Source organism: Brachycentrus maculatus, unplaced genomic scaffold (genome assembly GCF_059751285.1).
Source record: "Brachycentrus maculatus isolate JH-2025_06_01 unplaced genomic scaffold, ASM5975128v1 h1tg000081l, whole genome shotgun sequence".
Lineage (NCBI taxonomy): Eukaryota > Metazoa > Arthropoda > Insecta > Trichoptera > Brachycentridae > Brachycentrus > Brachycentrus maculatus.
In genome coordinates, this window is record NW_028280835.1 from 4,813,442 (window position 1) to 4,837,468 (window position 24,027).

A 24,027-nucleotide genomic window follows, 5' to 3' on the forward strand; every position below is an offset into this window, starting at 1 on the left:
ATTACACAAATACTTGTCTCCTCTAAACACATGCCTCGGATAAGACACCATTCGGACCTTGATATCAGTCAGCTACTGTCTCCCTGCTCTTGTTTTTAGGAGCACATTTGCATTGTTGACCATATCGGTGCATGGAATGCGTAGCATTCTGCGATGTACCCACATTTGGAATGCCTCTAATCGGTTCTTTGTATGACATTATTTTATACGCATGGAATGTGTTAAAATCAATATGAATGCAATCTGTTATGTTTTGTTTGTTGTAATTTTTTATGACAATCAGTCAAAATACAGATTTATCGTTATAGACAGAACTGTTATAATATTAAAAAAACATATTTAATTTTAGGTTATACCTGGATACCGACAAGCATACACGCTTGTAGTTCCCTTCTGCATAAAGCGGTCCAGGCGGGTCACGATGGGCCGGATCAAGCTCCAATCTACGTCGGCAGGGCATGGCAAGGTGGAGACTTGATCCCCTGCAAAGTTGTGCCGCGCCGACAAGCAGCATACGTCAGCTATAACACAATGGAGATTGTTGTTTACAACTTCGAGGTATTTTGACTTTGCTCAAAAAAAAATTAAATTAGATGAAATAAAATATTTTGAGTTTTAAGTGTCAGATAAGCAAATTATATTGTTGACAGCTCAACACAGAGGAACTTGATATGAAAGTCTGGGTTTTTTTTTAAGTAAAGGTCACTTTTGTACAAAGATCGGATTCAATTCTAACGATAGCATTTACTTGAGTATGCTAAATCTATTTATTGTAACTGCAGACAGTTGGTAGAATTCTATTTTGAATTGTTAGGTAATATATCCAAAATAAAACACGGTTTTTGTTGGATTGAATTCTACATTTATTTTTGTATATTTTAATACGTGACGCGTTTCGTATTAAAATATATACAAAAACAAATGTAGAATTCAATCCAACAAAAACCGTGTTTTATTTTGGATATATTACCTAACAATGCAAAACCTAATTCACCAAACAAATTCTCAATATATATGTCATGATATATCAACTGGGCAGGTAAAGGTAATAGGTATATGTTGTGCACACAAAAGTTCAAGGGATGAGGAGCATCTATAGCATGTATGGAACGCGCTTTCGATATTTGCCTAGGTTTTGCACTGCTAATATGAATGAAACATTTCCCACGTATTGTAGAAAGCCTATCCTTTATAGTCCTATGAGTTTCTGAAGAATGAATACAATCAAGACATAAGTAGTAGAATTACAAGATCAAATATGAGGAAAGTCAGTGCTGACTTAACTAACTAACTAACTAACTTACCATCACGCCGCTTCCCCGCAGGGGTAGATAGAGAGAATAGAACGCCACACCACTGTCTCGCTTTTCCTCATTCATACCCGACGATTATAACGACTCCTAACCTGACCACTTTCAAGTATTTGGCATACCTGATCGTGCCAAGTTTTTCTCGGCCTTCCTCTGCTAACTTGCTGACTTGGCACTGCTTTTGTATAAATTGATTTCATGCGCTGATAGTCTTGTGGCGTCAGCGCATCTAACATATCCGTGGACTTTTCTAATAGCAGATGGGAAACATTTCTCAACAAATAATTGACTCCTATTTTGATAGGAGTCAAGTCACTCACTGACTTAAGTAACTGACTCAGTATAAATTCACCTTTCCACAGTGTCCGCCTCCGTAGTGTAATGGTCAGCACACTCGGCTACCACTCTGGAGGTTCTGGGTGCGATTCCCAGGGGGGTCAAATAAATATACCATAACTGATTTTTTCATTTTAGTATTTATTCCATATTACCCTGGACTGATACCTGAAGTGGAGGGCTGATCACCTTTCCTTCGTGTGTTAACAATCAAGATAACAATAAGTGTGATATAGTGCCCTATGCACCATTGGGGTGCGGATAAGGGTTTGAAAGAAATGAATGAATTCCACAGTGGATAGATCAACAATGCATTCTCGGAAGTCTGAATTGCGCATTCTTACATCATTTTTCTCTCCGAGATTTCTGAATGAGCGGAGCTGTGTATTGTGTGATTGACACTGTACTGTGCTACTGTTTCAGCTGTACTGCATAAACATTCCTTCGTTGAGTTGGATCGGAGGACTGAACGGATCCGTTCCCCCGGGAGCGGTGGAGGTGGGGCGGACATCGACTGGAGAAACTTTGTATGCGGGACGAGCATATCATGAGAGCTCTCTCGTACTTGGAAAGGTAAAATTAACACACATTAACTTTGAAGCATTTTTTTAAACCTGTTAACCGCGTGGTCCGCTGTCCAATTATGCAACTTGTAACAGGCGCGAATACTGATCCATTCCGTGTCTTAAATTCATGTCGAGACACGTATGGATGACTAATACCTCTGTTGTTCCATAAATATACGTCCATATATATAATATAATAAACATATATTTCAAGGACGTATTCATATCGCTCACTCCTTTCAAGAATGTCATAAATCAAAAAAACTTGATTTTTCAGGAGAACGTTTTTAAAGTTCAAACATAAAATACAATGTATTAAAAATAAATATCAAGCCACTTATTTAACTTTTAACTGTGCAACAGATCTTTTTAGGTAAAACCTGAATATTTTTTCTCCATTTGAAAAATATTTAGTACATTAAAAAAAAAATAATTAAACAATACCTTTTCTTCAAAATGCAAAAATAACACTTTCTGCCCTGTAGCGGGTAAATATTAAGTTAAAAATATGCCTCTTTTGCTGGGATATAGTACATTTTCTGGGCATTACGAAAACATGCACAACTCAAAATTGACGATTTTTGATTTATGACGTTCTTGAAAGGAGTGAGCGATATGACCTTCCCGTACCCGATATTGTTTGCATTGGTCGTATTTATGCATCCCGCCCGGTTAACAGGTTAAATTATTTTTTACCATTTTAATAAATGCGCATGAATATGATGCGGGATGCAGAGTGATCTCACATTAATTTGTTCGATTTTGTACTGAAACGTTGTTACCATGGAATTTTGAGGCTCTTGTAGAATTCTTGTCAGAGTGAATGGGGCGTTCACCTCAGAAAACATTGCATTACAATTGTACAGTGTTTTTGTGCACTACAAATGCATGTGTGGTGTTGTGTGGTGGACTACATTTTTTTATTGTACGATTCCCATTACTACAGTGTTGCCAGATAGAGATAGTTTTCTGACGGCATCGAATATATGGACATTTTTATATTAATTTCAAGTATAAGAGGCACCTGAATTTTGAAGGCAATTTGTCAGAGAAAAAAGTGCATCTTATAGTAATCTATTGCATTACCTACACCAAGATATTATAATATAAGGTTGTTAATTTATTGCAGGTACATCCTTCCAACCGCTGTTGCTACATACCACATGGAGGAAGAGAGATTAGTAAACAAAGTTATGAAGTCATGACACTCACAAACATGTAAAACATGGAGGAACCTAGAAAAATGTATTTGGTATGGACAATGATGTCATCTGTATTCAAGATTTATTTAATAACAACTCTTACACAAGTATTTCTAAATTTATAATAACAATAAAGAAGTATTTGGACATTTTGATAACCGGTATAGAAGCTATTGAATATTTAAAAATACAGATAAACAAGTATTAGAACATTATCACAACTAGTATAGAAATAATTGTATATTTAAAAAAAAAAAACGATACAGAAGTATTTGGACATTTTAACAACCGCCATAAAAGTAATTGAATATTTACAAAAACAATACAGAAGTCTTTAAACATTTTAACAACCCGTACAGAAGTATTTCAATATTTATTCCAATTAAGGTTGTGTTGTATTTGTATCAAATTATCATATTACTATTATTATGTAAATATTTGTAATCAAATTATGTGTATAACATGTTTTTTAAATATATATCACATCAGCTAATTTTTATGTTTAATATTTGACATGTAGTTGTTTTTGTATAAAAAAATATAATATCAACAATGGAATATAATTAAATTAAAATAAAATTAAACATTTATAAATTGTAAGACTGTAAAATATTTTAAATATTATTGTGAAACATGTGTTAAAAAATTGTACCACAAGGGATAAATAAATAATTTTAATTATGAAAAAAAAGCTAACCTAACCTTACCCACGATCACTTCCCCGCCACATTACTGTCTTTGCAAATGCTCTTCACCTCTTCTACATTCATGCATCTACTATATATACCAGTCGATTATAGCAACTCCAGATCTGTCCACGGTCAAGTACCAGTAAAGTCTTGGTACAAACCCTAATGTGTAAAAGTGAAGTATGGAGTTGGCAAAAGAAGGATGAAAGTAGACTGAATACAGTAGAAATTTGATCACTCAGAAAAATATGTCCCAAAGTGATGAATGATAGATATTCAATTGGTGAAAATAAAGAATGAATGCAAGGCCAAGAGAAACAATATCGATAATGGTTTGGAGATGTGGAATGAATCAGTAAGAAAAGAATGGTAAAATAAATATATTAGTGGCCTCAGGAAGTAATTGGCAAAAATGGTAGTCCAAAATTATTAGTATTATTATTTTTAATTAAAAATTTACTTGGTGTATTGTATAAAATACCACTATTTCTTAAAATCTATTGTGACACGTGTTTTTGATGCATTCAGCATAATTTTTAAACACTGTGTTTTAAGAAGTAGTGGTATTTACATTAAATATCTTCTTCTTCAAACCCTTATCCGCACCCCAATGGAGCAAAGGGCACTGCATCATATAAATGCAGCGTTATCTTGATCGTTTACACATGGAGAAAAGGTTATCAGCCTTTCGCTTCAGGTACCAGTCCAGGGTAATATTGAATAAATATTAAAAATAGATATCAATCAATTAATTTATAATATTATTTCATATTTATTTTGTTGCTGGTGGAGGTAAGAGGTCTTGCATACAAGTAATAGGGTCTCTGCTAAATAATAGCTTTCTAAATCCAATAATAGATTACTGTTGTGAACTCAATCATGGAACGTCATGGGATGTATCATATATCTATGACTTCCAAAAATTGAGTAGTGTGGTTGTCAATCTTGAGTAAAATGGTGAATGTTACATGTGTGTAAAGTGATCATTTAACTAGCCTTTGACAGGTAATAAGCCCTGTAAATCCCCAGACTTCCATATCCTTTTTTAATTATGTTAAGATGTCAAAAACATTATGCAGTATTTACTTTAATAAATACGGCATTCTGTATATCATAATAATAATAATAATAATAAAACCCTTATCCGCACCCGAATGGTGCATAGGGCACTGTGTCATATAAACGCAGTGTTAACTTGATCGTTTTTACACATGAAGGAAAGGTGATCAGCCCTCCGCTTCAGGTACCAGTCCATGGTAATATTGAATAAATATTACAGTGAAAAAATCACTTATATTTATTTTACCCCCTTGGGAATCGAACCCGGGACCTCCAGAACGGTAGCCGAGCGTGCTGACCATTACACTACGGAGGCGGACTATATCATATACTGTATATCACTGTATCATGGACTGTATATCATAAGCTTACAGTAAATTTTAATTTTATTATTATTACTAATATTTATAACAAGCGAAAATATTTTCTCAGAAAAATTATCAGATTAATTACAACGTACAAATATTTTCAAGAGGCTTATCACTGTGTGGCCGATGTTCACAAAGATATTTAAAACCTAATCAGCGTTCGCTGAAGTCATTCCTTATCACGACCACATTTACAAATAATCAATAAGTTGATAACACACCTTCGATAATTCCATTCTGTTCAATATAATTAAAAACCAAGTAACTTTTAGGTAAATCTTCAATCATCCTTCAAGTAACGTGGTGAGTTAAAATAAATTTAAGTAATATTACTTATTAATATAACTTCAATGAACTACAAAAGTCTACAACATATCGCTCACTCCTTTCAAGAACGTCATAAATCAAAAATCGTCAATTTTCAGTTGTGCATGTTTTCGGAATGCCCAGAAAATGTACTATATCCCAGTAAAAGAGGCATATTTTTAACTTAATATTTACCCACTACAGGGCAGAAAATGTCGTTTTTGCATTTTGAATAAAATGTATTGTTTAATTATTTTTTGTAATATACTAAACATTTTTCAAATGGAGAAAAAACCTTCAAGTTTTACCTAAAAAGATCTGTTGCATAGTAAATAGTTCAATAAGTGGCTTGATATTTATTTTTAATTCATTGTATTATATTCTTAAACTTTAATAACGTTCTCCTGAAAAATCAAGTTTTTTGATTTATGACGTTCTTGAAAGGAGTGAGCGATATTTTAAGTGCACATTTATATCACCAATAATAATATGTAATTCTCCGAATTCATTTTGTAATGAGCTAGCTAGTTCATTAAAATTGAATTCAGAGTCCATCACCTCGGTTCCGCGGAAGGGTAGGCAAAGAGGATAGAATGCCCACAATTCTGTCTATGCAAAACATTCTTCATCTCTTCCGCATTCATGCATCTCCTCATACACACCCGCCCATTTTTCCCACTCCTGACCTGTCCACGCCTAAGTATTTAAAGTACTTAATCATGCTAAGTTTTCCTCGGCCTTCCTCTGCTTCTATTTTCAAATACATTCACCTCATATATTTGTTTTAACCGTTCTTTTCTTACTCATTTGTTTTACATCTCCAAACCATTTTAAAACATCTGTTCTTGATTTTATCCATAATGCTTATCTGAACTTTGCATTCATTCCTTTGAACATCTATCAACCGTTTGAACATCTATCGTACATCATTTTGGCTTTAATTCATCTGAGTGATGACATTTTAATTGTATTATGTCCACTTTCATTCTTCTTTTGCCAACTCTATGCCTCACTTTCACACATTAGAGTTGGCACCAGGACTCTGTCGTGCACTGCTAGTTTAGCTTACATTGTTTGGATTTTGTTTGATTGAAACTGATTTCAGTTTTTTTGTAATGAAAATATATTATATTATGTGATTGTTAAATGAAAAATTACTTACGAAACAAATAATGTCTTACCTACATAACTGTGTTATGTTACATTGCAGTGGTTAGTACACTCGACTACCATTCATGAGGTCATGGGTTCAGTTATCGTCAAAGGAAGGTGTATAAGACATATGTATATTTAATTTAGTTTGTAACTCTGAATTGGCACATATGGTGTAAGACTGATTGAAGTTCTTACCACCAAGACAGGTCATGAGCTACATGACTCATGTAGGTTTTGAGAGTGAGCTATGATACAGTGGGAGGTCACAATAGATCTAATATGGTCGCAGTGACATAAGGGATGCAACATCTCTTGACCTCATTTAAAAAAAAAAGTATTGGATTGGGAAAGCTTTTATTTAGCAAAGACCCTTTTACAACATTTTGAGTGTGTCCAAATACTTGTTCACGAAATCTGGATTATCTCCAATAACAGATAATCCAGATTTTGTGAACAAGTATTTGGACACACTCAAAATGTTGTAAATAAATTATCTGGTCAAATTATAAGCTTAATAATAAAAATGAAAATGGTATTTTCTGGCGTTTCTCATGTGTGTGATTGTAATCCAGGATTCGGACCTCATATACTAATATAAGAGTTTCTGCTTAGTAAAAAGCTTCTTTACAAAAGCTTCTTTACCAATAGATGTCTCTAGTGAAGTTTTAGTGATTCAAGAACAAGGTTTCTAAATTGGTTCATATATATAGAAGAATTTGAGTAGTGTGGTTGTCAATAATGGGTAGAATTGGTAAATGTTACACCAGCCTATGACGGTCGTCAGCCCCGTAAATGCCCAGACTTTCATATTCTTCTTCATCTTTGATGAGATGTCAAAAAATAATAATATGAGACCCTTTTATTCGGATGCATGCAAGATCTTTAATTTTATTATTTTACCATGATTTTTATATTTATTTGATATATAACTTTTTTTTCAGTACAAAGCGAAACCTGAGAATGGAAGACGAGCAGCCAGACGCAGCCCGGTGCGGGTTCCCGAACAGCCACGGCCCCAACTTCCCGCAGTACCCGCAGTACCCGCCGCACGCCCCCGCGCCGCTGCCGCAGCCCCAGTACCCGCCGCCCGACTACGGGCACATCCCGCACCTGGACGGGTGCCCCCCGCACTGCCCCGCCAACCACGGGCCCCACTGGCAGCCTCCGGCGCACATCCCGCACATGCCGCACATGCCACACATGCCGCCGCAGCCCTACCAGCCCAACCTGAACCAGGGCTGGCAGCAGCGCTGATAACCTACCCACCCAATTCCAACCCAAAAAAAAATACAATAAATTATAAAACATATAATATTTTTTTTATAAAAAACTTATCGCACAATATGTCACTTTGTAATTAAATTTATCCATTTTTAATTTCAGTTTTACTTAGTTAATACCACTATTTTAATACCATTAAATAACGGTGTTTGAAAATGATACAGAATGCATCGAAACATGTGTCACAATAGTGACACATAGATTTTAAGAAATAGTGGTATTTACTTAGTAAAACTTAAATTAAATATTAAATATTCACTTTAAAGATTTCAACGCATACAAATATACAATAAAATTATTTTATGAATTGATTTGGTTTTTAATTTGTAGAACTCCATAATTCATAATAAAAAAATATAATAAAAAAAACAATTGTTTTGCCTTTTTAGGGCATTATTAAACTACGTATTTTTAAATTAAAATATACAACTTAGTAGATCCTAAAAATCGGGGTTTAATTTTAATATTTAAAATATAATGTTATTATATTTGGGTATAAAATATATAAAAATATGGGAAAAACTTTTCTCTCTGATATCGCTACAGCCTGTGTGGAGCCTTGGCCTCCCGTAACATTTGCTTCCAACCCCTTTTGTCCATCCCTTTTGTGCTGCCCGTGTGATGGCACCACTGCTCAGTCTGTGGGACACCTACTGAGATCTTGCCCAATGTTTGAGCGAAACAGGTGGACTCTCCAAATGGAGTGTGATGCTCACAACATCGACTCCCTGAACCCGCAGGAGATGCTAAGAAGCGGAGTCGTCACCAAGTTGTACATGGACTACCTGGAAAGTATAGTTGTGGAGATGAAAAACTACAATGAAGGAGGATAAACGTCGGAGCCGGGAATTGTAGAACAACTATGACCAATACTTACGGAGCTAAATGTAGTGGAGTGAAGCGACTGAACTGAAGCTCTACCCTATTTTTTTTCTCCCACAGTTGTGTGCTTTCCAGTATGCTAATGCATACTGGAAAGCACTATCGTAAAAGTGTAAGAATCCCCTACCCGTAGCATATAAGCAGGGTGCAAAAAAGAGAAAGAGGAAAAAAAAAACTCTTTTGTCCTTAGTAGCCGTCTTCCAGCTTGTCCTGGAGAAGATGCCCCACATCCTTTCTTACTTGGTCCTTGAGCTAGGAAGCTCAGTCTTGATCTTCTCTCTTTTCTTCCATCTGGGTCTAACTATGATATCCAGTCATAATTGTGGAGGTCCTCACCAAAACGTTACATTTCCATTATAAATGTATTTAAGTAATCAGGAATTCTAGCTTGTAAAATTGCTACATTTTGGTGAAAATAAATGATTTCATATTGGTTTAACACAGGATTGGTCACGTTTTATCACAACTTTAATGAAAATTTCGATAGAATACAGTAAACAGAATAGATTTGCATTTAAAGGATTTTTTGAGCAATATTGGAAATATAACTTTTTGGTGAGGGCCTCCACAATTCTATTAGAAACGCATGTATTCAGAATTCTCTGAACATGTCCCGACATTAGTATAACGTATATGTGTTGAGATAGTTTGGATATGTGGAATGAATGAGGAAAAAAGTAAAAAAACTTTATGAGGCGAAGAATACTCAATGTCATTGACGTAAGGAAAAATTTATGCAAATACCGCGATCCTTATACAGAAAAAAATCCAAAAACCATTAAAATCTTAAAATATTGTTTTATACAAGACTGAATGAGGATGTGAGGAAAAAAATCCAACTGCCCCTCATACTGGAAATCCTGAAGAGGAGAATGTGGACATGGTTGGGACTTGTCCTTAAAATGTCACCTGAGAGCATTAACCCCTCATGTCTCTTCTTCCAACCCCGAGGATTACGGCTCCTCGGAAGGCCGCTGACGACCATTCACCGACTATACTCATCGGAACTTTGAGATGCCGGACTAACCTGGGAGGAAGCCAAGGATATATAGTGACTTGGAGACGTCTTGTATTGGACATATGCTCCACCTAGAGAGCGAACATGGAAAAAGAAGATGTATTTTGAAATTATATATATTTATAAGGCAAATGTAGTTGAAAATAGAAACGGAGGAAGGCCCAAGAAAGCTTGGCATGATCAAGTATGTCAAATACTTGAAAACATTCAAGTCAGGAATCGTAATAATCATCGAGAATGAATGAGGAGATGTATGGATGTGGAAGAGGTGAAGAATGTTTGTAGACAGAGCAGTATGGCACTCTATTCTCTCTGCCTACCCCTATGGTGAAGTGGTGTGATAGTTATTTAGTTACTTAAGTATCGTAAAATGTGCCCTCGGCACGGGAAAACCCAGTAAGGGCTCATTATTGTAAATAGTAATTATGTGTATGTAAGTAAATATATTTAAAAAATGACTGTCAGCTAATGAAGGAGACAATGGTATGTGAGGAGAATGGAACCATCTAGACTCCCCCACACTGCACTGTACAGCCAACCCCAAGGTAGACAACTCCTGGGCAGACCACCAAAGAGATAGATCGACAGCGGGGAATCAACATCGCAGGAGGCTAATCCCTCTTAAAACAGGCCACAAGGCATACAACAAGCAGAAGAAGAAGAGGTTGTCGAAGATGTTTCTAGATGATTGGCCTTTAATTTGGTTGCAAAGGAAGCTGGCTTTATACAATTTATAGGAAATGGTTGACAATCGGCCTTCCTCAATGGCAACCTTGTAGATTGTCGGTTCCAGATGAGTAGTTTCCTGTTGCATTTTGTTGCGGTCGATGAAGCGTACACACAAAACAAATCATTGATACATTGTTAGTAGATTCTTAAATGACCACAATTTTTCACAGCTATTCAAGTAATTTTTTTTAAACCAGTCCTATTAAAACTTTTGCAAATATTTTGAGTGTTTCCAAATTTTTGTTTTGCAAAACTTAGCAGTTATTTAAACATTACATTTCATATATTATCTAAGGGTCAACGACAAAAATACATGCAAATGCGTGTTCTCTCTATGATCATTCCTCTGTAGAAACAATGAAAGTGGCATTGAATATGAAATTTCACTATTTTTATTTCTATAATTTCATAATTTCTTTTGAAATTATTACCTTTCAATCACACCTTTCTTTTCAAAATCAAACAAATTTATTTCGAAGAAATACCTTTTTTTTTCGTTACAAAAATGATGTTGACAGCAAAAAAAAACAATTATGCTACAGAATGAATTTGTTTTAACATATATTGTTATGGGAAAACACGTTTCACATAACAAACTTGCTCCTGGAACGAATTAAGTACGTTATGCGAGGCTTCACTGTATAGGTGCATACTAAAAATATTGATATATCATCCGTAGGGAGAATAATCCAGTGCCTGAATTATTATAAATAATAATATTTAAAAAATTTTTACCATAGACTGGTTACCTGGAGCATGTAATTAACCACTTGACAGTTGAATTTTGGCAAGAAAATTAGTCGGTGCAGGAAATTGTCACCCACAAGTCGAAACAAGACTCTCCGAACACCGCTCGGGTTATTTCATAAAAACAAATGAGTCTTGACCCGGGCAAAGCAGAACTGATGAGTTGGAATACGATTTACCCGAGCAGTGCTCGGGCTTGTCAAATGCAATACAAACTCCTTTCCCGAGTCGGGCTTGACTGGGAACTGATTAATGACCTGCGTCGCTACAATTCAGTGCTCTATGCATCATTGGATGAAGATGAAAAAAATCTCTTTATATTTGTATACACTATTGTATAATCAAAAAATGATGGATGATAAATGTTAGAATGGTGATACATGTAAGGAAAAAATGCAAGACAGCATTATCGATCAAATTAAAGGTGTGTTGAGATAGTTTGGACATGTGGAACGGATGAGTGAAGAAAGAACAGTAAACAAAGTGATGAGGTGATTGTGGTTGGTAATTATTGAGGGAAGGAAAGGAGGGAATGATCGAGTATTTCAAATACATGGGCATGTATGAGGTATGAGGAGATTCATGAATGTATAAGAGGCGAAAATTATTTGCAAAGACATATTGGTGTGGCGTTTTATTCTCTCTGCAGCTTGATAGTAAGTTAGATTTTTTTTAATCCATACAAAGTGGAAGCTGAAATATTTTATATTTTTTAGAGTTTTTTTTTTTTAAATTAACAGATTGAGAACCGTTAGCTATGGAGCATTCATCAAGTATAAGCAGTGCAAAGCTTTTAAAAGAGATCATTTAATCTTTGGGTCACAACAGAGAGACTTCTCCTAGCAACTTATAATTCAAGTACAAGTAAAGTGTCATTTATTTTGTAGTTTAAGCTGAGTAGTTTGATTTAAGTATTGCGATGAATATTTTTATTAATTATTAATTTAATATTCGGTGTACTGTAGCAGTGTTATAATTGTATTCAAATCGTTTGAACTATTATTTTTCAATGTGTGAAAGCGTCGTGTTTTTGCTTTGGAATATTTTGCAATACGCTTCAACGGGAACTACCATTACTTCAAATGTGTGCAAATTTTACAAAAGACGTAAATCTGTTTCCAGAAAACCCGCCGCGAAAGAGTTAGAAAAAATAACACAATCCAAAAACAACTTGGTCAATGATACTTCCATTTGAGGAAGTCACATGATATAGTGAATACTGTTCATAAAAATTACTAAGGTAATTAATTCTGTGTGCATATTTTCATATTTACGAGTGTGACAGAAATAAAACTCGGTGCAATCCTTGTAAAATTTTTGGTTGCAGTGGCAGTTATATGGTCGCAAAGCGGTAAAAATTAAATTTTTGACCATAACAGCCGCCGCCGTTACTTAACACATTGTTTCCAGGCAGTTTTTCAACCCCGACCATAATTATAATCAGACAGTCTGTCGCCCGAACCTCAGTATACTAATCACAAGTGACCGCAAACCCAATTCCCATCTGAACATGTTTTTTGGCATCTCTCGCGTCCTACCAAAAGTAAGCGAATAGAACGTTTCCCGCTCTCTAATAACAGTACTAAAAAGACGCTTTTAAGCATTTCTCGCAAACAATGTGTTAAGATGTTTCATGGAAATGACTAAGATAGGCTAAAGATATGATCAATGCCAATTTTTTAAATAATTATTAAAAGCCACAGTTTTAAAAATGCCTTTCTCAAAAGTATCACTCTTCATTCTCATGCATAATATTGATGCATCCCCCATCAAACATATTCCACTCCTGTATCCACGAATCTGGAGAGCAGGACTCATCATCCGCTCTTCATACAATAATGATCTATGCAGTGTCTTATGCACCACTTGGGTGCATGTAGGGGACAGAAGAAAAATATCTTCAGTTTGTAACTAAAATAACTAACAAACTGACCATCACGCCACTTCACCACAGAGATAGGCAGAGAAAATAGAGCTCCACATCAACATCTGACTTTGCAAACAAACTCAGCGTCTTCCACATACATGCATCTCTTCATACATATCCGCTGATTATTCCACTTTCTGATCTGACCACACTCAAGTATTTGAGATACTGGATCATGCCAAGTTTTCCTCAGTCATGGTTTGACAAACGTGCGGCAAAATGATTTATGATAGATGTTCGAATTTGCATTATCAATAAAATTAAGAAAGGTGTGTTGATAAAATTTGGGCGTGAGAGTCAAATGAGTGAAGAAAGAATAGTAAAACAATTTTATGAGGCGAATGTGTTTGGTTATAGATGGTCTTTAATTTATTTATAGTTGTAGTCATTGTCTAGTTAATAGTTTAGTCTGTTTTTTGTTCTCGTTATTCCAGTACGAGCGCAATTTAAATAAAACACCCAAATAAGCTTAGTATTTTGTTTTTAATTAAAAGGTTGTTTTGTTTCCAGATTTTTGGAAAACTGATCAAAATGGGGACACCTTACAACCCTTATGTTCCGTCTGTTCAGGTGCAGAACTATCCCCCGACTAACTATTCCCCACCCCCGGCGTACTACCCGCCCGTGACCTATGCACCACTCATCTACACGGTGCCCCATCACACTCCACACCATGGGATTCACATTGGACTGCCGCACTTGCCCCATTTGGGCTCGTTCCACATGCCCAGTTTCGGATTCCATCACGGCGGACATCATGGGGGACACCATTAAAAATTAGAAAAATTAACCACATATCACTTAAATCATTGTTCCGCAAAGTGTGTGCTGCGGCACACTGGTGTACCGTGGTAACTAGTTGGTGTGCCGCGGAAATTTTGTGAAAATAACTCCAATTGCTCCAAATTTTTACTGCCTGCGCTCGGTTAAGTAGGCTCACGTTTCGCATTGAACATAATGTGTTAAATATGTTACCAAAATATGGTAAATATGCACCTCTGAAATTTCTTCATTTGGTAGGTGTACCTTGAATAGAAAAAGTTTGCGGAACACTGACTTAAATGATGTGATCTTAACACATTTCGGACAAGTGTTTTTTTTGTGACAGGATTTAATAATTGTGTACATATAGTTTAGACCTTAACAAAGAGATTGGTACATAATATTTACATAAAAAACATTAAATAATTCCTTCTTTCTCGACTTTAAATCAGGCCGATGCAGAAGGTGAAAAACACTTCCCGTCCTTAAGCATCAATTGACTGAACAGGTAGAAATACCTTTCCCGTCCTTGGTGTGTTAAAAAAAATTGCTATTGCATGTTAGGATATGAAACACAGTAGAATCTCTAAAGTCGAACAATTTGAATGTTTGACATATCCGTTAAATGACACGACACTCTACAGGTCAGTAATCTTAATCCTCTTCTTGGCTCCATCGCAACTTATCACCATTGTAGACTATTGGGGTCATCTCTCCTCGTACTCAGGTTGCAGGTCCTTCTATCAGGAACAACGTCACCAAGGCAGGTGAAAACCCAGTGAGGGCACATTATTTTAATTATAATTTGTAACTAATCAAAACAAAACAGAGATATTAGATATGTTATTTGTAAAAGGTAATTTTGAATTCAGTAACAATCTGAAAATAACATATTGTTTGGAATAAGGTGGGGTTGGAATCATTTCTAATTAAAAATGCTACATATATGACACAGAGGCTTTTCTGTAACAATGTTTAGTTAAATAGACTGCACAGTTAAATAAACTGCATAGTTAGATAGACATTTCGGTTGATAAATGTTATATTTTTAACATATAGCCCCATAATTGTTTACTTTCGAAAAATAAGAGTATAAATGGCATAATAACCTCGAAAAAAAAAGATAATAATCCTAATTTGTTTATGGATATTTACTTGTTATAACAATGTGAATAACAATAATTTATGAAATAAAACATATTTGGAATTTTAAACAGAGTTTTATTTTTCCTTATCTTATTAATTTAAAAAAATATTACCAATGTTATTCAACTAACTAACTTAACCATCACGCTGCTTCCCAACAGGGGTAGGCAGAGAGATTAGAACGCCACACCAATCTGTATTTTCATCCAATATTGGTCAGGAATCGGAAAAAGTATAAAAAATATATATTTTCACTAATAAGATAACCAATTGTCAAACTGACATCTGACATTTCTTTAACGAACAAAACCATGGAGAAAGTGCAAAAAATATAGATGATTAAAAATTTATCAGTTTTTTTTTTTAAAAAAACTAAAAAAATATCACAATTTTTGAGTGTGTCCAAATCCTTCACAAATTATTTTTGACATCTCAACATAAATGAAGCAGAATTGGAAGTCTGGTATTTACAGAGTTTACGATCGTCGTAGGCTGGTTTAAGTGATCACTTTATACACATGTAACATTCACTAATTCTACTTATGATTGACAACCACACTACTGAAAATCTTGAAACTTCTAGATATATTGATCAAACTGGTAATATACAAATGAAAGAGTCTCCGCTTAGTAAAAAGCTTTCCTCATCCCACCATAGATGTCTCTAGTGAACTCGCGTATACTATGTTACGAGTTTGATCAATACATCTAGAAGTTTCAAGAATTTGAGTAGTATGGTTGTCAATCATGGGTAGAATTAGTGAATATTACACATGTGTAAAGTGAACACTTAAACCAGCCTACGACGGTCACAAAATAAATGCCTAGAATTAAATTTTCTTCTTCATCTATGTTAAGATGTTAAAAATAATGCAATAAATTAACCATTTACTTTAATTCAAATAGTTTAGTTCAAATCACCATTTTAACATCGCTTTGTGACATCAGACTTATAAAGGTGGAGACTGACCGGAGCATTTCGTCATAACATAACACGTTACAATGCGAGCATTCAGGCAGTCAGTACAGCGAGCCAAGCGCTTTATCCATAGTTTCGGATGCTCGGTGATGCTCGCCGCGAGCGATGTTACGGCATTATGTTACGACGAAATGCTCCGGTCAGTCTTCACCTTAAGAAACAACTTATTTACTAAGAAAAGTATTGATTCATTGAGATGTCCAACATTCAAGAAGTATTCGAACACACTCAAAATGTTGTAGATTAATTGATTATTAAACACTTATTTAAAATTAATATAATGTAGATTAAAATAAACTCCAAGTAATAAATTAAAGTAATTTGGTTGTTCCATCATTATTTTTCATCGCAGCATATGACTCGGCAGGCCATGGTGTTAAAATCTATGATGCCCTCCGTGATGCCCCCCATGATGCCCCCAGTGGTGTCCTCCATGGTGTCCCCCATGATGCCCTCCGTGATGCCCCCCATGATGCCCCCAGTGATGTCCTCCATGGTGTCCCCCATGATGCCCTCCGTGATGCCATCCATGGTGTCCCCAATTGTGTCCCCCATGATGCCCTCCAATATGTATACCACCGTGATGTGGGGGATGATGTATGTGATGGTGTGGCGGATGGTGTGGCGGGTGGTGTGGATGTAAACAGTTTCCCATCTTTCTATTTGCTCCTCTCACATTAACTGAAATCATGGAAACAAGATATGAATAAGATTTTTTAAAAATAAGAAACCCAAATGTTGTGTTTTTATCATATCGTGGGTATACTGGCAAAAAACATTAACTCTAAAGATGGGGACTGACCGGAGTAATTTTGTCGTAACGTAACACGTTACAATGCAAGCATTCGTATATCCATCCGAAGTGGGATGCTCGCCGCGAATGTTACGTTACGACGAAATGTGGAGGTCAGTCCTCACCTTTAAATTCCTGTTTGAATAATCTCTGTTTAAAGTTAAAGCTTTTAGCCTGAATAAAATACCCGCTATTAAACTTAAAGTTGAATTTACTTTTAAAACCGCATAAATAAGACATTTCAAACTACTTTCTAAACTTTTAACAGTTTATAGAACGTTATATAACAACAGTTTGTAAAAAATTATAATACTACATCATTCAGGCAAAATAGCATATTTTCGAGTTAACGTTTTTTGCCAGTACACCTACAATACACACCACCAATGTAAAAAGTAACAATAAAATACTCATTAAGCTGCTTGTGTTTGGAAAAAGGAACACAATTGTGGTCAGTTGGGAGTCAAACCATAAGCCTCTGACTTAAGAATCCACAAAATAAACTACAGAGCTATGTGGAATCTTTACATCCTTAAGCGTTGGGTATATATATATATATATATATATATATATATATATATATATATATATATATATATATATATATATATATATATATATATATATATATATATATATATATATATATATATATATATATATATATATATATATATATATATATATATATATATATATATATATATATATATTTATATATATCTAAATATTTTTTTCATCTGGCTTTACTGCCCTCGTAGAGGGAAGCAACTACTTATATGAATTTATTGTTTACTCTGTATTTTACCATCAAGCTCCATAGTTTCATCCTATCAACCTTATCATACTCATTTTGCAGATCCAAAGTAATGAATTAGGGATAGTTGAAAAGATTAAGAAGAGTTCTTTAAGGTGGTATGGACATGTGGAGTGAATCCAATCTAGCCCGAGCTTGACTTGGCTCAAGGAAATTGTATTGCATTGACGAGCACAAGAACTGATTGGTAAAATTGTTTTTCGAATTAGTTGATTTCCGATTTTCCTAAACCAAATAAATCTATGTGTTTGTTTATATTACTCACCTGAGCAGTATTCAGGCTGTTTGGTTTCCACTTGTTGATGACTATTTCCTGCAGTGACAAATTTTCTCACCAAAATTGGAATGTTTTGAAATGGAAATTGGTGAAACCTGAAATTTACAACACCAACATGAGACTAAAATCCGACAGAGAAAAATATTTTACAGATAGGAATAAGCTATTTTGCCCACATAATACAATACAAAGACATGTAAAGGTTCTTAATTGATATTAATATAATCTTAAATCTAACATGCGCAAATAGTACAATGATATAACACTATTTTTTTTTAAATAATAAATAATTAAGATTAGATTTATAAAAAGACTCAGCATCAAATTAAAAAAAAATATAAATACAACACTTTTTTTTGCCACTTGAGTATACTCAAGTGGTAAAAAACAAGTGTTTAATTTATAATTTAATTATTTCACATGTCCAAACCATCTCAACATAATATCACAACTACATATCATCAACTAAGACTACAAAGGCACAGCTTTAAGTACTCTTCAACAGACTTGTACATATTTGTAGAGTACACTACTATACAAAAAAGCATGAACAAATTCAACCCTGTATGTAACCCTGAGTGCTGTAAAAATTTATGATTTAATTTCCCACTCATATCCTTTCTCATAAAGCTATAATATCCTCCACTCGCAACACCTGTATTACATCAACACAAAATGCCGAACCCTCTTCTAGTGGAACGGAAGGTCTGCTGATGACAATCAACAGTTCGCCTTCTCCTGAGGAGTTTTACGTGGTTTCCTCCCAGCAATGAGCAAATGCTGAGAAGTTCCTGATTGGCCCACACTAGATTATCCCTCCTGTTCCCAACACAGATTCAAATAAAAACATATAGAACTAGCTAGAAAGAACAAAAATCCACTAAATGATCTATAAAGCTTGTCCCAATTTCCCATCTAAAAAAAGAATCACATCAACACTTATGTATCTATAAATTTGATGTTCGGAACTGATCAACTTGCCTTCTTGCTGTTAGTGATTATGTTTACACTGCGTCAATCCAATAAGGTGGTCTATGCACTCTGTTTACATGTACATAAAAGGAAACAATAAAAAAAGAACGGTAAGGAGCTGGCAGAAAGCAAAAATCGTGGCTGAGCAACATTCATGACTGAACCAGGATAAGGAAAGTTGGAGGAGTTGTTCTAGACGGCGCAGGACCGCGAAGATTTTGACAGCGTAATTGCCGACGTTAGGAGGACCTGACAGGGCACAAGCAGAAGAGGAATGGAAAAGAGAAATAAGAAGTAATATGTATTATATTACAAAGCAATGTGGAAGGTTAATGTATATTCTAACTTAGCAACTTGTTAGGGTGGTTCTACAGTAGCATTAAGTAGCTATTTAGAGTGGCTGCAGACAATATACAGATAACCATGATGATTGTAAGCATTCAATGTGGAGTTACACAAAAAGAAGATGGAACTAAAGATTTCACACTACAATTTTGCAAATGAGTGAAAAAAGACTTTAAGGCCATACAGATTTATAAAAAAAATATGTTTGATAACTTACCTTAAAGATGTATTGTATTTTTTCTTGTATCTGCTACAACATTCACTGAAATATCGGTCAAATCATTGACTACAATTTGAACTAAAAAATCTTTTTTAAAAGGTATTGTTTACTTTGAATTGATTTGTTACATATATTCCATAGTACTGTCATATTTATTTCGTGCGTGAATATAATATTCAGTCAGTATGAATCACATTCTTATCTGATATTACCAGCATAATATTTATCATTTTAATCTGATAAGCTAAAGTTATTTAGGATTCCCACAATTTAGTCATATTTTATCCTCACTCATTTATGATTCCGTCCGAAATGAAAACACTGCAACCTATATTAGGCAAAACTCTTCGTGACTGGATAATGTTGAAGATATAATGAGATGGAGCAAGCAAAGAAGATGGTACTGGGATCATGTCAAAAAGATGGACCATACAATAATCCCTTAACTCGTTATCCCAGAAGAACAAGACCGGAGTCCTGATTAAGAGAGGAAGAAGAAGATAGGATTTATAATTCTTCTTCTTTGTTGGGCTACCGGGCAGGATGTTCCGGATTCGATTTCCAGAAGGATTAAAATAAATAAATGTAACATTGGTCACTAACTTTTACGTTCCCATTGTCTTTTGTTATTGATAACAGTTATTGCAGTGAAACTGCCATTGAATTCATACCATGACAGAATTAAAGCATAGTTAATTCTTATTCTTCAAACCCTTATCCGCACCTGATGGTGCATAGGGCACTGCATCATATAAACGCAGTGCTATCTTGATTGTTAACATATAAAGGAAACAAATTTATGAGGCAAATGTTAGCGGGAAAAGAAGCAGAGGAAGACCGAGAAAAACATGGCACGATCGGGTATGCCAAATACTTGAAAGTGGTCAGGTTAGGAGTCGTAACAATCGGCGGGTACGTATGAGGAGATGCATGAACGTGGAAGAGGCGAAGAATGTTTGCAAGGACAGAGTGGTGTGGCGCTCTATTCTCTCTGCCTACCCCTGCGGGGAAGTGGCGTGATGGTTAGTTAGTTAGTTAGTTAGTTAAAGGAAAGGTGATCAGCCCTCCGATTCAGGTACCAGTCCACGGTAGTATTGAATAAATATTAGAGTGAAAATCACATATATTTATTTGACCCCCCCTCCATGGGTATCGAACCCGGGACATCCAGTACGGTAGCTGAGCATGCCGACCAATACACTACGGAGGCGGACTATTAATTAATCATAATAAAATAGGTAAAATATTAAATTTGTTTAACTACCCTTCGATAACAAGAAATCAAATACGGTCCACATATAAACAGATATATTCTTCATCTTTGTTAAGATGTCAAAATATAAAGCTAACTCCTTAGTGGAAAACCCAGATAGGCAAACAAGGATTTGGACATGCCCAAAATGTTGTGAATAAAATAGCTGGTCAAATTATAAGGTACATATAAATTAATAAGTAGAAAATTATGTTTTCAGGCATCTCCTGGTATGTGAAATAATTCAGGAAGGATTTTGACAATAATTAAAATAAGGGTGCTAAATAAAAAGCTCACTCAAATCAACCGTAGATGCTGCCGAGAACTCACACATGAAAAGAGGTGTGAATGATATGGTTACCTATGACGAGTCGTATGGCCTGTAAGTACCCAGACTTCCATATTCTTCTTCATCTATGTTGAGATGCCAAAAAAGAAGATGTGATATTTACATTGACTGGTACCTGAAGTGTAGGTCTGATTTCTTTAGATAATTAACCATTAAAATAACATGCGATGCAATGCCCTATGCACCATTGGGTACGGATAAGGATTCAAAGAAAACAATATATTATTCGTATCTGATAAAGACATCGAGTCATCTATGGTCAGTGAATAAAAACAATCAATATTTGTACTACCATATAACTTTGATGAAATTCCATAGATGTCAGTAAAAAAAGTAAATAAATCTGATATTTTGAGGATATTAGACTTTTAGTTTGCCAACAGATGTCGCTAGTATGAAGTCCATCCAAAATTTAAGGCAGGTAATATGCTGTAAGTATTAGGCAAAATATTTTATAGGGCTAGTTCGTTCGAATCTATTGCGTATTTTTTACAGTTTGCCGTATTCAGCGTATTACGATTTTTAATTTACTTATTAATTTTGTCTAGCTTATTAATTTTCGACGGGGTAAATAAGTACTTCACACACAGCTTTCAAATACTCTTGTGTCGTGTCGCTTTTGGCTTGATAGCCAGGTAGGTACCCTTGGCATTGAGTGACCAACTCATCGAAAGGGTCGAGCTTCAAGTACAGTGGAACCTCTTATAACGAGCACCTCTCATAACAAGTAATTCGCATAACGAGAAAAAATATGTGAAAAAGCATTTCGCATAACGAGCTAATGTCGTAGTCGCTTTCATTTTTCAAAACCGGACTGCCGGACGGTAAAATTCTGTGTAGTGCACAAGCGGCTAAAGGACAAGACCCTTTTTCACGACATTCACTTGTGAGCCGGGTTTCGCTCAACGAGTAAGATTCTGGAACGAATTATGCTCGTTATGGGAGATTCCACTGTAATTTGTAATTTACACTCAAACGCCTTTCTTATTTTATCGGCAATGACGACGATAATTTACCTTGGAACTATTTTTTGACAAAGTTTGTAACCAAAATTACACTTATGGTAAAGTAAAATGCAATTTAGAGTGCCCAAGCTATTACTGCTATTCTGCGTGCCTTATCTTCATTTCTTCATTTATCCTCCATTTCCTTTCCGATATATCAGTGATGTTTTTTTTACCCTGATCTTCACTCACATCACCTGTTTTCCCCAAAATATTTACTTACCGACTTGCCTTCATGTAACATTGCGTCGGTGCGATGCGGTACCCTATGCATCATCTGGGCGCGGTTGCACTGGTGACAAATTGAATACGGAATAAAAAATTAATTTTTTTTCTTAGGCACTAGTTGGTACTAATATTTTTGCACGTATAATTAGTTTATACCTATGAAAATGTCAACGGATATTTTATTATTATAGGCAAAAGTAAAAAATGTTTTAATTATTTTAATAACTATACACTTGGGTCTCTTTTTATGCGATAGATCGATAGATGAAAAAGACCTAACTACATACAAAACTGGGGGAGAGGTTCCATTATTTTTAAAAACCGCATGACTTCAAATTAATATGATAGAATGTACCAAAAGACGCATAAAAAAAGTTTAAAAAATTATAAAAATATAAACAGAAGAGCTTTTTCCCTTAATTAAATATCCACATATGGGAAATAGTTTTTGAGATACATTTTCAATCCAAATTACAAGTGCTTTTTATGTGTTTTCCAATAAAGTATCTCTTTAATACGATGTAAGATTTGAGGTTAACTTTGTGCCAGTCGTTCGTTGAGTTCGCATAAAAAAAAGACTTGAACTACATACAAAAATAAGGGATAGGTTCCATTACATTTGAAAATCGCATAACTTCAAAATCTCATTAAAAAGATCTGCATAAAAACAGACCCAAGTGTATATTCTAATACATTATTTGTACATCCAAATATAAGTCTAAGGACTCCTTATAGTAAGTTACTCCTTATATAAGCAATGTTAGATTTTGTTCAATCAACTCTTATGGGGTAAGGAATACATAATAAACTGACCAATATGTAGGACTGTGAATAAGAGTTAAAACGTTACAAGAATAGAATACATATCACAATCAATGATTGTGGCTAAAATATAGTAAAAATCAAACCCATAACTAATATTAATAACATAAAAATAATGATAACACATAATTTATAAACTCGAATAACTCAATTACTTTTTGTGGATAAAAATAGTCAAAATCGGACCCCTAACGATTACGAATAACGCAGATACAATTTTATTCAATTTGAACTTTGAAATCGAGTTTCGAACCAAATAAAAATTTCCATTATAGATGCTAATACGTAATCCAAATTTGAAAATTATTCGAATAATGCCTTTATAATTATATCAACGGTAGGAATTATGAATGATTATGTTGATTTCGGTTGGAATTGTTTTTTTTTTAAATGAATAATGCGCGCAGGCGTGTCGACGGTCTTTCTATCTCGTTCTACAAAGTGGAATTTACACGGCGCTGTAGGTGTCTATTTTTACAAAAGTTC

At 34.8% G+C, this 24,027-nt stretch overlaps 1 protein-coding gene and 2 long non-coding RNA genes across 3 annotated transcripts in view; 2 read left to right on the forward strand and 1 right to left on the reverse strand.

Moving 5' to 3' along the window:
• Positions 1-3,571, forward strand: part of LOC148311006 (uncharacterized) — a 29,238-nt gene extending 25,667 nt beyond the window's left edge. The window contains exons 8-10 of the mRNA XM_088257459.1: positions 350-558; positions 2,070-2,219; positions 3,342-3,571. Coding sequence (XP_088113585.1) covers positions 350-558; positions 2,070-2,219; positions 3,342-3,434 — 452 coding nt within the window. The 3' untranslated portion in view covers positions 3,435-3,571. The remainder of the gene's footprint in view (positions 1-349; positions 559-2,069; positions 2,220-3,341) is intronic.
• A 2,154-nt stretch (positions 3,572-5,725) lies between these two features.
• Positions 5,726-8,573, forward strand: LOC148311008 (uncharacterized). The gene is made up of 2 exons (XR_015837328.1): positions 5,726-5,833; positions 7,933-8,573. It is a non-coding gene; the product is annotated as an uncharacterized LOC148311008 (long non-coding RNA).
• A 7,000-nt stretch (positions 8,574-15,573) lies between these two features.
• LOC148311009 (uncharacterized) lies at positions 15,574-20,046 on the reverse strand. The gene is made up of 3 exons (XR_015837324.1): positions 19,884-20,046; positions 18,338-18,444; positions 15,574-17,143 (listed from the first exon to the last, which is right to left on the reverse strand). It is a non-coding gene; the product is annotated as an uncharacterized LOC148311009 (long non-coding RNA).
• Positions 20,047-24,027: the final 3,981 nt, after the last annotated feature.